The 17,738-nt window shown below is 47.9% G+C and overlaps 1 protein-coding gene across 1 annotated transcript; it reads right to left on the minus strand.

The window, feature by feature from the left end:
* Positions 1–393: 393 nt before the first annotated feature.
* LRRC58 (leucine rich repeat containing 58) lies at positions 394–17,380 on the minus strand. Its single transcript, XM_065676118.1, has 4 exons — positions 16,902–17,380; positions 7,537–7,665; positions 6,000–6,277; positions 394–4,606 (listed from the first exon to the last, which is right to left on the minus strand). Exons 1-4 carry the CDS (start codon positions 17,378–17,380, stop codon positions 4,398–4,400), a joined length of 1,095 nt encoding a protein of 364 aa, XP_065532190.1. The 3' UTR covers positions 394–4,397.
* Between the last annotated feature and the right edge of the window lie 358 nt (positions 17,381–17,738).

Raw genomic sequence — 17,738 nt, forward strand, 5'->3', positions numbered from 1 at the left:
TTTCAGGGTTAGCGTATTAAAAGGGAAACAAGAAGTTTAGAAGTGGTGATTCACACTGCTGGAAGACTCCGCCATGACGCTCCTGCCTTCTCCTGTTTGGGCATTTATCTTGCCTTTGAGTTGCTTCTACCTGTAAACCATGCAGTAAATTTCTGCCACGCTATACCAGAAGTAAGGCAGGGAGTGGTCTGTAACAGACACTTCCCTCTTGCATGTGGGCCCCAAAAGCCAATAGCTCCAGCAGTCCATTTGGAAGCCTCACTTACTCTTGCTTTCACACAGCACGGGTTGAATCTCACATGTTCCCTGCCTATGGATAACCTCGCTTTCAATGTTAACAATTGCCTGCAGCAACACCAGAATCCACATGTCAGCAAATAACAGACAGACAACTGTAGAAATAACATTTTTGGTTTAGTGTTTGCGATTTTGTTTTACAGCTCATAATGAAATACCGTTAGAGATCGTCTACATTCGGACATTCCTAGCAAAATAGACTGGTCAAAACATAAGGCACTTTAAGACTTCCTAAAACAAATGCTCATGATGATAATTCAATGAGAACCCTTTCTACCCTTAATGTTCAGGTCAGTAAAAAAATCAATCCTCTAGTCAGGCAAATGAAATCATCAATAGAAAGGTTTCCAAGCTAGAGTTACTGCTGCATTAGTGTGCATTCTGAAGCAGCCTATTTGAAGTATCTTCAGTTGGGGAGGGAGGGCATGGTGTGAATAAGATGCATTAAAATAGTTCTTTGAACTGGGTAACACAGACGCGTTGCAGGGATTCATTGCTTTCATTGGATTAAATTCCTTCCATTCATTATTGCAACAACAGTAAGGAACAAAAAGGAGATGGTTCTCCCCTCCCTCCCCACCCCCCCATTATAATTCAACACAAGATTTCAAAGACTTAAAATGACCAGGACAGAAGCTCATGAAAAACTGCATCTGGCCACTTCAGAGCATGTTTAAATATTCACGACTGACTTCCTCAAGTCTCACCTCTTACCAAAGAAACAGAAACAGAAAAGAATTGGCAACTGTGTAAGTTGCTTCCAGTCAAATTGGTATTTTGCTTCTTTCTAACATGACCCCACTGTTCACATGAAGTACCTGCATTCAGAAACACACCAGCAGCTCCCCTTGGCAGCGTGACGGCAGGGCAGGATGAATGCCAGCAGGTCCCAGGCCCCGCAGGGCAGAAGGAATGAACAATTCTGTTTCACACACTTGGGTCTCAGCTTAAGAACAGTTTCAAAAGCTGAACGTGCTGGGCTGCTGTAGCAACAAGGGCACTGATACCAAAACACTGACTGAAGGCTTCACTTGGAAAGGCATCTGTAAGAACTGAACTCCACTATTTAAAACTGACCAAAAGAGCAAAACCCCTGTGTGCTTCTCAGGACCCCTGAGAAGGGGATGGTAGGAACCAGTCCTTCCCATCCATCAATGTCTTTTCAAGTCGTGTCTCACCTGTTTTATTGCCCAGTACATCTTACAGTCTTTGGGGGCTAACAATTGCTGAAAAACTGGCCTCCTGGGGGCTCAGTATATTAGGCACTACAGTACAAACTTGCATCCTTCGTCCTTTTAAATCCACTTCTGAGGGAAAAAAAACCCCATCCATCCATCCATCCATTTTCCTTACAATTCCTTGATTGCTTTAAATTCTGACTTACTTGAATTGCACTTTAAAGCCCAGCAGCAAAAAGGAAACTTGGTAGCTCTATTCAGGAATATATATAAAATTTTTAAGAGACATCAAGTCTAAAACTGCACAGAGATATCAGCTGCATGAGCTGTCAAGTGTTGACCTGGCTACAGTAAAAAAGCTGTGACAAAACAAGTGTTAGTCCTGTTAGAATTGGGGCAGAAATGGAATGCCTGTTCAGTTAGGAAAGAGAATGCACTTAAAAATCAAGCTAACTTAGAACCAACCACTGGTCTTAACCTGTCACACACACAAGTGCTGCTGTGCAACAAGAACGGTGGTGAAGTGAAAAATGACATGATTTCAAGCCAGCTGCTGCTAAGGAGAAGAAAGGAAGGTGGCACCTTGTGGTCCTGAGCTCAAAAGATCTTGAGATCTCAACTCGTGTTGCTGGCAGAAGAGCAAAGCTCTAAATCAACTCAGCTGCTTGCTACTGTTGTACCAGCAGCCAATTTAACACTGAGGCTCTGCAGTCAGTTTACTGTCCTTCAGCACCAGGACGACCACATTCATTTGGGACAGAAAAAAGCATCTGAAAGAGGAGATGAAGAACAAAACACAGGGCATTCACTGATCCCAACTTAACTATCAGCATGCAGTCGGTTCCTCTCAGAACCTGTGGGTTCTTCTTCCCAAGCAAACCTCACAGAATTTGCTGAAGTGACATCCAGTTGCTTTGCATATCCACCCTACCGCGGCTTAAAAAGATACCCGGAAAAAGTTATTTGGAAAGGCACACAGCATGCACATGTGCAGTTTAGTTCCTTGTGGATGGCTCTATGCCTGTGGGAAATCTTGAGACCAAGTTGCAATGATCACTAACGGATGAGTTGCTGTTCTGTAACCAGATCATTTCTTTCAAATTCCAGTTCCATTTCCAGGGAAATGAGCAGTGCTGACAAGGAAATGCAAGGCAAGAAGCTCAACCTGCACACCAAGACAGACTGGAACATACAAAGTTTCATGGACCTTGCTCTTCAGGTCACATGAAAGGAAAAACTGGAGTCTAATTAAAACAAAAAATAAATCACTAAAGCTACTTACAAAGAGTAGAATTATCAAAGTGCTTTAACATATAAAGTGTCAAATATAATTAAACAGGAGCATTAACACAGAGCTGCCATAAGATATTCAAATAGGTGCATCTGTTTTCTGAATACAGGAGAGCAACACAGGTTTTTAATTTCCCCCGTAGGGCCAAAGTGGGTTAAGGAAAGCTCTTCTTGTTCATTGAGCTTCTTAGCACAACGTGTTTGCTCTGCTCATGCATTCAAAGGCACAGTTGCATTTGCTCTATCTGAGACTGCATCAAGAGGACTGTCTGCCATGAAGTATTAATAAAAGGGCAGCTCTCACTGAGCAAAACATGCAGCAGCCCCATAAAGATTTATAGATACCTGTCAATTCATAGTGTTTTATAAGCTATTCCTTGGTACTTTAAACACAGTTTAAGATAAGCGAATGTGCTATCTGAACATCCAACAGGCTGCCAAAGCTATTATAACACGAGCAAATGCAAACAAATAAATAAGGAAGAGGTTTCAAAACCACCTCGTGCAAGATGCTCAGACAATGCACCTCAGCCTCCCTAACGGCTTTTCCTCTCATGTTGTAAGAAAAGAACCCCCAAAGCATTCTCCACTGCATCTCTCTCAGTACTTCCAATTCATTAAGCTGCTGCCTACTTTAAGCAGATGATCTTAAGCACGGAAAGTAACTGTACCAAGCATAGCAGAGACAGCTGCAGCAGGGGGACATGGTTGTTTAGAAACAAGAAATGGCAATCGAGACCTTTCCTGCAATTCACAGATATAAGAGCAGATTTAAGCTGAGACTCAGAAACGCGATACAGAGCATCACATCTGGTCCCTTGCACAGGCATGTATGTCCACAAGTGTGAAGTAATACCAAATCTCAACAGAACAACCCATCTGTTTTCTAAAGGCACCATAAAGACAACAATGCTTCAGGTGTAATGGGAAGAGGCAGAGGGAGGGAAAATGACAAATACAGTTAGGAGGAAACACTAAGAGCAGCTTGGTCTAAGAAGGGATTAAAAAAGGTGTCTCAGTTCTCTGATGGCTGTAACATCCGTAACAGCACAGCAACCCTACACCTCTAAGCAAAGGAAGAGTAACCAGAGTTTGGAAAAACCTACTCCTGAAAAACCCACTCCTGAAAAACCCAGTTCCCATTTTTAGTGGATGGGTGTGAAACCTGTGACTGAAACTGAAGGAGACAGCAAAGAATCGAAATGCTATATAAAACACTGGGGTCCATACATACTCACATGGCATCATTAGCCTGCTTCTGATTTACCACAGTGTTAAGAGCTCCAGAGAGTCTCCTTTGCTCTGCAGGATGACTCAAGTCCAACGAAGTGTCAGATATTAAAACCTTTCTCAATCCGCCAGTGAGAACGGGCCAACCCCCCCCCGGCCTGTACAAGGGAGAGGGGGGGAGCAGTCTCCCAGACAGGAGATGTTTCTAGCAACCCCAGGCACCCTACAGGCAGTATGCCACCAAGTTAGTTCTCCTAAGCAGCACTGCACCAAGCAAGCCTAGGCTTGCTAAGATACTCTGCCCCTTACATAAGCTTGAGGACAGTTTCTCATGAGCCCTTCAGACCAGAGGCTCACGCTTTGCTGTTCCATTATTGCTTTTCAAACACGTTTTCCTTCCCGTTATCCCAGGAGGACTTTCTGCATCCTGCGTGCAGCGACGCTGGCTTCATCCTCGGAGTCGGACTCGCTCTGGGAAGTGGAGCTCTGGGAGGCAGAGCTGCAGGGTGAGGAGCACTCTGGGGAGCATAGGTAGTGCATCAGCGGGAGCCGGTACTTCCCACAGAAGTCAACAAACTTGATCTGTCTGACGCAGCTGTCAAAGTAGACACCTGTGAGGGCAGAGGAAGAGAGACAACACGTGAGGCTCCGTGCAGAGAACAGTGGTTGCAATGCCTTACATTAGGATTTAATGGACACTGCACTGGATGAAGGAGCACGTGGGATACTGGAGGAACAGGGGACCAGGGCACCTATGGAAATTTGTTTTCTTAGTTAGGAAACAATCCTGTACACATGTATTTGGTAGGTGGTTCAGAATGGCACACTCTACGTGAAAAGACACAGGGCAGCTACTTCCCAAGAATCCAGCACTTCCTTCTTACCATTAGGCAGAAATCTCAGGCTGGGAATTAAAAAAACTCCTTCTGTGTCAAATTCATTCATCCACGATATTTTCAAACTTGTCAAACCTCCTCTACCAGCTACCAACCTGCATTCACAGACAGACCTCCATAGCTCTGCTTTCGTTCTGCTTGAGTGAAGTTACCATGCGGAGTTTGGATGCTCTTTTCCATGGCAACAGTGTTGCTGTAACACGGGATTACCTTCTCCTTCTGTCACAGCAAGTGATTGTCGACACTGAGGTTTTCAGAAGTTTCCAGTGGTGTTTTAAGTCCCAGCTGCTCTGAGAAAGCTTTTCTCCTGCAGTGCTAGAGTAAGCACCGTACTACTGTGCTAAGTCGTAAGGGCAAGGTGAACAGTGCAAAACCAACCCACTGTTATCCCAGCTGTGCAAAACTAATAAAGGAAACACTGCTTTCCCCTCCAACACAAGTTCCAGCCCTTCCATCTTGGCCTATGGAGAATGCTTTAATATTGTCCTGTAAAGAGATAACAGCCTGCATATGACTGCAGGGTAGGTACTAATTAATGACTTTTTTTCCTTAATCTTCTAAGAGCTAAATGTGCAGATCATTTACTATGCTTAAAGATGAAGCATTAAGCTAAATTAAACCAAGCATTCCAGGCTTTTCTATGAAGTCCTCTCCTTCCAGGAACTACACTCTAGTAGATCCAAGCAAGAGCTAAAGAAGCTGCTTTTAGTAACTGCCAAGCACTCCAGCCTCTCTCCTCTTTTCCATTCTTGTTCAGCAAGAGCACTTGTAACAGTTCTCCTGCCCACCACTTAGTCTGAGCTATTTCGGGGCAGATGGATTGGAAACTGCAGACCATAAAAGCAGAGTGGAGTGTTGGGATGAGCTGCGAAGACAAACACTGTCTCACATTCCCATGCAAATACAGTAAACCAGCACTGCAACTCTGAACATCGGTCCTAAGGGAGCAAGGTCCCTTGAAGACAAGTTTGCAGGAGCCCTGGAGCCAACGAAATAGAGCTAGAACCTGGATGCAACAACGCATCTAACCTGACTGAACTAGTACAGTCACGGCAAGTCAGAGGGAAAGGAAACCCATCAGGAAGCAGAGCAGTGAAGGTGAACTTACCCCCGCATTTAGGATTGGGACAATTGCTGGCCAAGCTCAGGTACCGGACAAGATTCTCCGGGAGGTCGCTGGGAGCATAGGGAACATTGCGAGTTTTAATGGTGCGCCCAGCCAGCTCCTGAAGGCTTGGGGGGTTGTAGGTCAGGTCACGGACAAAGCGAACCACCAGCGGGTTCCCACGCAAGCTCAGCTCTTCCAGGTGAATGAGGTTAAGGATCTCTCGAGGAAGGTACGTCAGCAGGTTATTGTGCAGGCTAAGGGAACGCAGGGAATGCAGCCTGAAGGATGGAGATGGATACCCAGTCAAGATGTGCAAGCAAAATCATTCCAAAACTACATTACACAGACCTGATCACTCTCTCCTCTCCCATCAGTTTCTTTTTCCTTGGCTTTTCTTACTTTTAAAGCGTAAATTCATAGTAAAAGAGCTGCTATTACTGCAGCACACACAATGCCCGTGAAAACATGGCTCACCTTCAAATGCCTGTTAAAGAAACAGTCCTAAATATGCTGCTGTCCCGCTCAGTACTCCCCACACACACCTCCTAAAAGAGGTAGCACAGAACAAAAGTATACAAACTGAGAGCTTTCAGGGGACATAATGTTTCCTTGTACCCAGTGCACACATCAGAACAGTTCCATGCAACGCTTCGATTAAGTCACCTGCCTTCACTCATGCATTAAAGATGCCTGCTGGTAGGCAGCCAGCCCTGGAAACCCCCATGTTTTCACTGGTTGCGGCTGCATCTCCCTGTGCTGCAACACTGCCAGAGCTCAAAAGCTAAGCAAGGTCAGCCCAGGTTAGCATCAGCACGGGTGACAAGCACGGGTTTGGCTTTTGGAGGAGGTTTTCTCCTCCCTCAGGAAGCACAAAGCAATGCTCCAGCACATAATCCAGGGATGCTCTCTAACCAGTACAAGACAACTGGACATTGTACATACAGAGTAATCCCACTACAACATCGAATTCCAAACTCCATGCTGGCACTCAATTGCTTCTGTGGTTATAGCTACGCACTGAATTCTTCATCTGCCATTTTAGGCTACCTGTACAGAGTTTGCAGTGGTCTCTCTCCCATTACAAAAGAGATACAGTAGTAACTTATCCCCTAGAGATGTGCTGTAGGATTTAACGACCACTAAAACATTCTGAGATCCTAAAGGAAGAACACAGGGAGTGGGATAACACAGAAGCACACACAAAAAGGCTCTGGGTGAAAGACAAGACAGACCAAGCATTCATCACTAAGAATACTCAGAATGTAGCATGAGCTGCACTTCTCAGGGCTCCCTGTACAAATCTATTCACCTTAAAGCAGACACTTGGTGACATTTGTTTTCCATAACCCCATGATGCAGATTTCCATGTTACATATTCCCAGTCTGCCTGCAGTGCACTGCTAAGGATCTTCTTGTTCAAAGTCTAGTCACAATAACAAACTGAAGAACAAAGAGGTCCTCCCAGATGCTTTTATCCACACATGCAGAAGTTAAACAAGTTAATTACAGCTGGTGACTGAGGACAGTAAATACTCACTGTGCCAGCTGAGGTGGAATGCTCTGGATCTTGTTGTCACACAGAACTAGGTAGCTTAGAGAAGGCAGGTTTGCTAATTCAGGTGGAATTGAAGTGATGAAGTTCCCTCCAAGGTACAGAAACTCTAAGCTGAAAGAGAGAAGACAAAACGCTGCATTATTTCATTAAGGTCATTTCCAGTAGAACTGAATACCAGATCTTCTCATCTCCTGCATTTACTCAAGAAAACGTACAGATGACGATGTATGAGATAATGGGCTGAGGGAATAAAAGGCAAAAAAGCTCACCTGCACTTCAAAATCACAACAGAACTTCTGCTTCACAAGAGATAATGTTGAGATCTACCCCCAGCCTCCCGCAGTCACCATTACATCTGTAGGTAGGCACCGAACAACTCTGTATTCCTACACCAAACGCAAAGCTCCTGCTCCTACTTCCAAGGAAGGACAGGCTGCACGCACAGGGTTTGCAGCGCTGACGCAGCTCCTGCTGCAGCACGTGGGAGTCCTCAGTTTCAGCAGGAGCAAAGCAAGAGAGCAGTGACTCTCCCTGAAAACCCTGGCCCTGCTCAAGCGCTGCTTGCTCTTTATGGGGTAAATTGAGTCCTCAGCGATTAACTGCAACCTCTCAGCAGAAGTCAGAGTCTTGCTTTGATGCAGTTCACATACTGCTAACACCACAGCTGCAGTAGTGCACAGAGTGCATCTAAGTCACACAAGAACATGCATGCAATTTCTCATGTAGACTGATTTCACTATACTGCAGTCACGGGGACCAAAGCTACCCAAAACCATTAGCTGGGTTTAGCTGCAGCTTGGGCCTAAATAAAAGAAAGGAAAAAGAAAATATCACTGTATGTCCCACAAAAACTGGTGGATGTGAGACAGGAACAAACAGAAGCACTAAATGCTTTCTGCCAGCTGGAGTAGCCATTATTTGTTGTGCATCTCTGCCCTTTTAGGAAGGAAAACTGGCAAGTGCTTCTCTTCAAGTGAAGCTATAGATTCAAGTCCCCATTTCACAGAGTCAAACAGCTTCTGCCCCTGTTCTCAGGTGTTGCCTGGGGGAGGAGCAAAGGCAGGTTCAGCCTGGGTACTTCTGGCTGGGAAGAGACACCATTACTAATGCTGGTCCAGACAACACTTTTTGCCATGCCTGAAAAAGGTGGATGCCACAGTCCCATCTGCAGGTGCTGGTTCAAGATCTCCAGTACACACTCAGGTTAGCCACCTAACTACCAGTGCACATTGGCCCTCTCTGATCCACCAAGCATTCCCCACGTGTCAAGGAAGAGAAAAGTCACACAGGCTCCATCAGCTTTTCCTTAAGAACAACATACAGTCTTGGAACAGGAAACACCTTCCCCTCACCCCAGCAGGCCCTCAGTGATATGGGTTAAGGGTGGTCATGGCAGTCTTGGGTAATGGTTGGACTCAATGATCTTGAAAGACTTTTATGACCTAGTTGATTCCATAATTCTATTCTATTGTGAAGTGAGAAAGGTGATGGATACAACTGCCAAAGAAATGTAACACCATAGAATCATACAATGGTTTGGGTTGGAAAGGACTTCAAGATCATGCAGTTCCAAGCCCCTGCCATGGGCAGGGACACCTCCCACTAAACCATGTCGCCCAAGGCTCTGTCCAACCTGGCTTTGAACATTGCCAGCTTGTTCAGGACATGATGGCAGACCCAGAGAAGGTCTAAACCCTGCAACTCTGCCACATGTGAGGAGCTTCTGGGAAGGAAGAACGGTAGAAAGAGTTCATTCAGTTCTTGCAAGAAACTTGAACCTCAAAGATCCAATGACAGCATCTGCTTGGGCTCAAGGGGCCACTTACACAGCACAAAGGTCCATCTGCCCACCAGTGAAGAGCGGAACAACAGACCTCTGCAACACACCAGGAGAAGCTCACAGAGCTTAACTTTCCCTGGATTCACTCACCTTTCTGGAGTAGGGGATAGCTCCGTAACTGCAATCTGATGGTGGGCACAAAATTAAAGCTTCAACTAAATTTGACTATATGAAAGGAAGCAACTGTACTTGCTCAGCTGAGAGCTCAAGTGAAGCAGCACATCTGCAGGTTCTTCTGAACACATAAGAAAGTACACTGGAAGAAACCATCATCAAAACCCCACTGCCCAAAAGCAGCCCCTCCTCCCCAGGCAACCTGCAGGTGAGGAGGGGGGGCAGCAGGAAGGCTGCTGTGCAGAGACCATGCCAAGGGCAGATTAGTTTTAATTAAATTCTGATCCCCTAACAAAGCCCTGAGTTCTAACCAAAATTCCTCCTTCGACCTCCATTGTTTCCAAAGGTGGATTTAGGCTGCTTGGCTCTCATTAAGGACTTAACTGCTGACCATACAATTCCTAGGCATACTTTAACTCCATGCCATTGCTGGAACCCACACGAAAAACTGTTGGGCAAGGGAATTTTAGTAACGTGGATTTCAATGTTTAAACAAGGGTGAGATATGTAAAAATTTCCACTTCCTAGGAAAAGTGAATAATTAACTCTTCATCCTCCGTGTTTGAAGGCAACAATGCCAATGAAGCCACCCTGCATACAAATACATGCAGGGAAGGGAAGGAGGGGTACAAAATATACAGTAAAAGATGTTCTGAAATTCATTGCAAGATGTGAAATGCAGAAGTTTCAAGAGCAGCTTACTGCACAAACCAAGTGTGCAAAACCAATGCCTACAAACCACATAGAGCTTTCAAATCCATTCCTTGTAATGAGAGCAGTCACTTATATTAGCTAGGTTATAAAGCCCCAACATCAGACTACAATCTGTCTCTAACTAAAAATCCATCAAATAAGCTAACTCCTTCAGTGGCAACTAAGGACTTCTCAAAAAGCGCTTTCTTTTTTACCTATCTCCTGCATTACCTTCCTGAGGTCAGCAACCCACTGGGCCCAGTCTAGGACAACAAATTCAGCATTTCCAACATCAACTTAAGATACGAATTAGAAGGCAAATTTATTTACAAAGCATAGGGAGGAGGTTTTGAAACTATACAGAAACTTACTCTAAATACAGCAAAGGTATTCTTATAGCTTCCATTGAAAGACTGCTCTGTAGGCAGAAAAAATCTGGTCCCTCAAAACACAATCTGCTAGTAAGAAGGGTCTACTCTAGTCTTGGCTGAGCAAAACAGAGAAATTAACAACAGTCATTTCTGCAAAGTAAAGCGTCAAGAATTGTCCAAGCAGAGGTAATCACGACACAGGCAAGGATTTTCAAGAGACACAACCCTTTTGTAGTGAGCACTGAGCAAACCACTGGGGCCACAGTTAGTTCCCAGCTCTATTCCTGGCCTGACTTCTATGCTGTGCTAAGCCTGCACCTACAGGCCGAGGCAATGGTGGTCTTGAGCTGCCCTGCTCAGGGGGTAGTTTGCTGCTCGGGAAGATAAGCAAGAGCTGTGCTGAGTTCTGCCCTCCTCACTGAGAGCCTGCAACGAGGCAACTGGCAACATTACCAGTTTTTCACAAGAGATAGCGGAGATGGGAATGAGCTCAGTGACTACTCCCAACTGACCTTTCACACCGAGACAGTTCTTCTGACAATCATTAAACTGTATAGCAATTTGGAACAGCCAGCTAAGGTCCCGTGCACCACTCTGTACACAGAGGGAGAGCTGGAATTTTGATCTACTTTCCACAGTCCAGGAACTTGGAAAAGCCAGGGAACAAGCCAGTCTCTGATGAACGTAAGTACTGTCCCTACTTTTGAGGCTAGAACAAATGATGTACTTCCAACCTGCCACACATGCTCTGGTTGAACGAGTTTCAAGAGGGGACAAACACTAACAAAATCCAACTCAGCAAAACCACCCAGCCCCAAAACACCACCAAACCCCCATTTGACACAGTAACTAATGGGGGCTGACACCTTTCCCTCCAGCTTTTAGCAAAGTTTACAAACACACTAGTAAAAGGCCAGGGTCCCTTTCAGCCTCGCATCCAGCAGGCCAGCACTCAGCACAGGCAGTACTACCCTGCTGCCAAGCAGCAGCCAGCAGTCCAAGCCCATCATATGTTGCTCCTCTCTAGTGAGGGATTTCACCCCACTGGGCTGCAGGGTGGCAGTGAAAACCCTTTTACATACAGGAAGTGGGTGGGAAAATGCTCAAACAATGTTAATTCAGTTGGTGGCACCAAAGTTTAACATGCCAAGAGACTGTACGTTCTCATTTGAGTTTGCTCTTGAGGTTTAAAGGTCGCCATATACCCCAAACCAAATGGAAAAGCCCCAGAACAGTAAATAAATAAGAAGAGCTCACTGAGCACTAGAGGTATTTTTGAAACACTATCAGTTAGAAACACTATCAGTTACCACAACACTTTCATAGTCATGTTTCAAGGGGAGAATGTCTTCTGGCACAGAACATACTCCAATTTTCAATCCACCCTGTTTCCCCACAGATGCTTCTTTGGATAAAATTTAACAGCTGACATCAAACAGCTGCATCTACATAGGTAACCTAAAAGAAACAGCGGAGCCTGGAAGTGCTCCAGGTCTTTTTAAGATAAACTTCTTAGCAAGAAATTTCCAGGGCAGTTTTGAGGCTGAGGCAAGGGAGGCATTTGAAAAGCAGCCCACAATACACTCCTGTTAACCCTGTTCTGCGATGTGAGAGAGCGGCAGAGCCTTTGCTGACAGGCAAATTTGAGATCAAACAGTCTGAAAACTATTTGCAAAACGTTTGAAGAGGAGTAGAAAAAGGGAGGCAGCAGATTTCCTAATGCTCCATCTTTATCAAAGCTTCACTTGCCGTTGTTCCCACACTGGAACAGCCGTTCTTAAGCGTATGCTTGTCTAACATGCATAATGCTACCCACGAATAAAAGCAAATACTCCGGTTTTCACTGCATGTAAGCCTTCACACAAAACTTGGATGAATCCAGTTAGGCATTTAAGGCCTTTGATCCCAGCCCTTGCACAACTGGGCTTTACTAGAGGAATCCAAGCAAGGAGGAAAGAAGCATGCATGGCAGATGCCTGGGAAGAGCCTGGCTCTTCTCCAAGCTGTTTCTGCCTGTTCCCGGCGCTCTCCTGAGCGTGAGAGCATTCTCTACAAGAGTAAGACTGAACTCGCAATTCACAGGAGGAGGTTCATTTTGCTGAGGTATCAGCTGCATTTTGCTAAGTCCTTGAGAACTTTCCCTTTTATAGGGAACACCTGCAAGACATCTCCCCACGCGTGCACACTGAGGAGGGCAATCCATGCACTCTTAAGCCAAAAGCCATAGTTGGATAATGGGGATAAGGGCTGAATTTTACCAGACTTGCCAAACAAATTTTGTCCAGAATGGGCAGAATTAGATGACCACATTTCAACTACAACACACACTGCCCCTTAACGCATCCCCAGATGGACCAGCAGAGGGAGGAGACACAGAACTAAGGCAGCAGTGGGATGTCGACGCAGATCACAGTTCAGGAGCTGCTGGGGGCTGTGAATTGAGTCTGAGAGTGACTGACCATAACACTTCACACTGAAAACCCAGCAAGGCCAATGCTCAAGGAGAACTCCAGAAAAAGTGACACATCTACCTATGCTAAATTCATCTATTTTCTGACAACAAACAGGAAAGCAATGCAAAGAGGGTGACAACATCCTATCTGATGCATTTTCTACTCTACATTCACAGCAACAGCTAGTGGTGCAATTCAGGGCTTGCACTGTACTGACACTGCTAGCTGACAGCAACTGGGGTGGTGGGCATGCAGAAGGAGCTGGCATAGCCTCAACATGACTAACAAAAAGCCCTCAGCAGGGCCCACACTTACCTTTCTCAGAAAGGTAAAAGGCTGTTGCTGGTCACCCTAGACACTTACAGTGGAATCAGGAGGAAAAAGCACTGCTACTCATCCTTGGTGCCACTATGCTATGGTCAGCATCATGCTGCTGCCATCACGAGAGTAATCATGACTATCCCCTTATGAAGCCATGGCAAGGAAGCTTCAAGCATCAGAACATCTACAGGTGGTCCTTCTACAACGGCCTAAAAGATAAATGACAATCAGGTGAAAGGCACTTGCTTTCCATGCAGGATCTTGCACTACACACAAAGATTTGTGTCGGCAAGGATAGGGCAGACAGCTGAAGCTGGAAGGAGTAAGACAAGATGGCAGCAGGCCTGGCTGTGGTTCTTACCACTGTCCATTAACTTGCCAAATCACTAAGAACATGATAGGGAAAAGCTCTTGCGTAAAATTCCTGACCCCAGCTTGCTGCAAATGTGTGGATTTATTATCTTCATGTGAATGAGAACACATGCTACCCACCTCTCATTCCACAGCCTTAGCATTTGTAGCTGCTGGCATGTTCCTTCCCTTTTAGCAGATTCAGACTCATTGTCTTTCTACCGTTTCAAGTTCACCCTGTAGACTCCTTACTTGCTGTATTCGTGGCCTTCACTAAAACTGATCTGCTACCCCTTCAAAAAGGACAACAGGAAATGATGGAGTGCACAGGAAAGACATGAAGCTTAGTTATCAGCGAGTTATTTTGTTCTAGAGACCTCATCAGAGCTCAGTCATTCCCTGGAAACATAACAAATATTTCTAGATCTCTGCAACTCTGCTCTGTAATCAGTGACTGGAGCAAGCGGGAAGCTGCCAGGGTCACGGGGAAGAGAACTGCTGGCCTCAGGAACTCTAAGTACCAGCAGGAGGGACATGTCCGGTCAAAGTGCTGCCTACATTCCTCTGTGGCCTCAGACACCACAAAACATGAGAAAAATTTCTTTTATGGGAAATTATGCATGGAAAAAAGCTCAAAGTCTTGGCTTGCAGCAACAGAGAGATGGATACTTGCAGCCTGAGTGAGAGGTTAACAGAAGCCCCAACATCAGTTCCCACCTCCCAGCCCAGAGTTCAGAAACACAGCAGATGTCTTCGAGTTGCCCTGCCACAAGAGCTGGCTCTGCTCTGTCCTTGCTCAGGTTTGTTTTACCCACTTCCAACACCGTGTATGCTCACATTGAGGACACCTCTCTTGTTGGCAGGTGGGAGGGAGCTGGGTCTGGCAGCAGTTTCTCTTCAGTAGGAATTTACTATCCTTTTGGCAAGGGTGTCAGGTCACTGGTATCTGGCTCCTGATGTGTAGGTTCAGGATACCCTCTGGAGGAGTATTATATTATAAAGCACTGGTTTCTCCCAGCTCTGGAAAGCAAGTGTGCTGCACCTTTTTGTTACTTAAGCAGCCCCGATACAGAAGAGACACCCATGGCACAGTGGTAAAGAAGCTGGTGATCCTGGTGGCATATGGATTCACTATCTTGAGCTAAAGTTCAATTATATTATGGTGACACGTTAGCAGAAGTTCAATGAGTTAGCAGTGCTTACGTGGGCAGCAGACACAAGTTGGGTCTAGTCTAGTTTTCCTGCCTGACACACCACTTTATAACGATAAACAGCTCAATAGCCTTGTCCGCATTTGCCCTCTCAGAACTGTCCTTCTTGGGTTCAAGCATAACCTGCCCGAGAAGCTGCAGGACAGGACAAACATGAGCCCTGCTTCAGGGCAGGCCAGAGGAACAAAGCCGAGTAACCACGCGGCAGTATTGTGACAGCTACGCAGCACGGAGCCCTGCACACAGCCCCTTGGGGCACCGCACACAGCGCTACCTTCCCGGGGTCAACAGTGTAACGAAGAGCAGGGCTGAGGCTTCTTTTCTTGGCAACAAGGGGTCAGTGGGGAGAAGAAATGAGAGAGAGAAACCCTAACTCCAAGAGAGCAAGCAGAGAAGCAGCAGGGAGCATCTGCCTCAGAGGTGGGAGCAACATCCTGGCTGCTCCCAGGCATGCTATGGAGGCAACATGGATCATCTCCTGTATACAACTGCCCACCTCCCCTGTGCTGATGCCAATGCCCTCATTTCCTTCATTATCCCTGAAGCAACTGCTCCAGAGCAAAGAAGACGCAGAGATGCCTCCTCCTCATGAGAGCCTCAACGCAGGACATATCCCTACTCTAGAGGGACACAGGCACTCTCTAGCACTCAAAATGCCTCACAGCATCTCCGAAACATAGCTTAATTTAGAATTACTCCAGACCCTCAGCAGGTGCATGCTGTGCCACCTGGGCAAAAGCCACATACCCAACTGTATAATACTGCAGTGGATAAAAAGCATCTTCTGTCAGTAGTGAAGCAGTTCTGGTACCTTCCACCTAGGGCCGTGGCAGGCAGCACCCCACATACAACATCCTGTGCCTCCACTGGACACAGCTCTGCTGAGCCATCAGCTACTTGGGGTCAAGGTTGCTGGAGCTGCTGTAACAGAGATTGTCTCTGGCAAGCTCCTTGGCAAAGAGCTGGAGCGAAGAAAGTCCAGACCCAAAGTCCTAGCACAGAGCCACACAGGAGCTAGCCTGAGGACTGAGCAACTATCGGAACATATTGAGATGCTTGCGTGTAACAGATGCGTCAGAACGTGGCCTCTGTCTTGCCCGGAAAGACTGCAGACTTCAGAAGTACCTATCCCAGGTCAACATGGGCAGTCAATACCTAGTCCTACCCAAGATCTGTTCCCATGCCCACCAATGTTCCTAACTGCTGTGATTCATCCTAGGTTTCTGTGTCATTGACCTGCAGTGATTTGATCCAGCTCCAGGGCAGACAAGCCACTGCACCTGAGCACAGCCTAGGCTTCTATGCTTCTGACCTGTCAGCTCATCTGTCAGACCTACATGAGCTGTACAGGTGGAAAGAAACACAACAAAACCCAACCATGCCCGCAAACACCCTGTTGAGACTGGAGCTGTGTCAGCAGAAAGGCCCTATTGTTCACATAAGCCATAACCAGATCGTTATTCTCCTCTGCAGTCCATTGTGCAGCCATGAGCTGCATGAGAGCAGAGCTTTTATTTTACTCTTGCCTGGGGATGTGTATTAAAGCAAAGCCAGGGAGCGCCTTCTGCATGTCAACACCCATACCAACCACTGTCATTAGGAAAGCCTGCCCTGCTCCAGGGCAGCCCAAGGACTAGGAAATCCTGACAGAGGCTCTCTGAGTGCAGAAGCCCTGTCATAGAATCATAGAATAGTTAGGGTTGGATAGGACCTTAAGACCACCCAGTTCCAACCCCCTGCCATGGGCAGGGGCACCTCACACTAAACCATGTCACCCAAGGCCTGTCATCTGCCTGAAGAGCGGCTCTGAGCTTTGGCAACTCCACCTACTGAAGACACTCGTTAGCAGCAGCAGTGCCCACAGACACCTGAGCCTGGCCGGAGCTCGCTCCCCAGGCGGGGCCGCTGCGGGCCGTGCCCCGCTCCCCGGCCCGGCGATCCGGCTGGCTCTGCTCCCTGCCCCGTCTCTCCCCGGCCGGGGCCCTGCCCTCACCTGCGGAGCTCCTGGATGTCGGGCGGGATGCTGTGGAGGCGGTTCCCGCCGAGGCTGAGGCTCTGCAGCCCGCGGAGCTCCAGCAGGGCGGGCGGCACTTCGGCGAAGCGGTTCCCGCTGAAGTTGAGGACGCGGAGGGAGCGGCCGAGCGGGGCCTGCCCCAGCCTCTTGGGCAGCGAGCCGGGCCCACCCAGCCGGTTGTTCTTGGCCAGGAGCGTGTGGAGACGCGGCAGGGCTAGCAGCTCCTCGCCCAGCTCCACCAGCCCCGTCCCGCTCACGTCCAGCACCTCCAGGGCCGGGAACCACTGGGACAGCCCGGCGGGCAGCGGGCCCGACAGCCGCCGCGGCGACAGCACCAACCGCCGGGCCTCCGCGCTGCGCCGCGCCGCCAGCTCCGCCGCCAGCTCCACCTCCGCCGCCTCCTCCTCGCCGTCCGCCGCCGGGCCGCGGTGCGGGACCGCTCCGCCCGCCGCCGCCATACCGGCCCCGCACCTCACCGCGGCCGGGCGTCACCACGGGGGCTCCCGCTCCGCGCCCCGCCCCGTCCCGTCCCGCCCCGGAACCTGAATAACCCCGGCGGCGCCTCGCAGTTACACAGTCACATGCTCGATCCCGGGCGCACCGCCCGCGGAGGGGTGAGCGGACCCTGCTCGTTATGCGGGTTGCGGGGCTCCGGCGGGATGGCAGCAGGGAAAGAGGGAGTCCTGTGGCGGCCCCGGAACGAGCATATGGGAGCAAGGTCCGTGTAGCCCCGGAGCCTGTTACCGTTCCTGGCCCCCCGTTACCGTTTATGCCCCCCCGGCACCGTTACAGCCCCTTGTGGCCGTTTTTCGTCCC

This window comes from Lathamus discolor, chromosome 4 (genome assembly GCF_037157495.1).
Source record: "Lathamus discolor isolate bLatDis1 chromosome 4, bLatDis1.hap1, whole genome shotgun sequence".
NCBI lineage: Eukaryota > Metazoa > Chordata > Aves > Psittaciformes > Psittacidae > Lathamus > Lathamus discolor.

Bases quoted from the DNA above. Each gene is read 5' to 3' on its own strand.
- LRRC58 (XM_065676118.1), bottom strand. From the start codon at position 17,380: ATGGCGGCGGCGGGCGGAGCGGTCCCGCACCGCGGCCCGGCGGCGGAC. The intron at 6,278-7,536 runs GTGAGTATTTAC...TCCATCCTTCAG, and splicing joins ATTCCACCTCAGCTGGCACA to GCTGCATTCCCTGCGTTCCC. The intron at 4,607-5,999 runs GTAAGTTCACCT...CTGCCCTCACAG, and splicing joins TCCCAATCCTAAATGCGGGG to GTGTCTACTTTGACAGCTGC.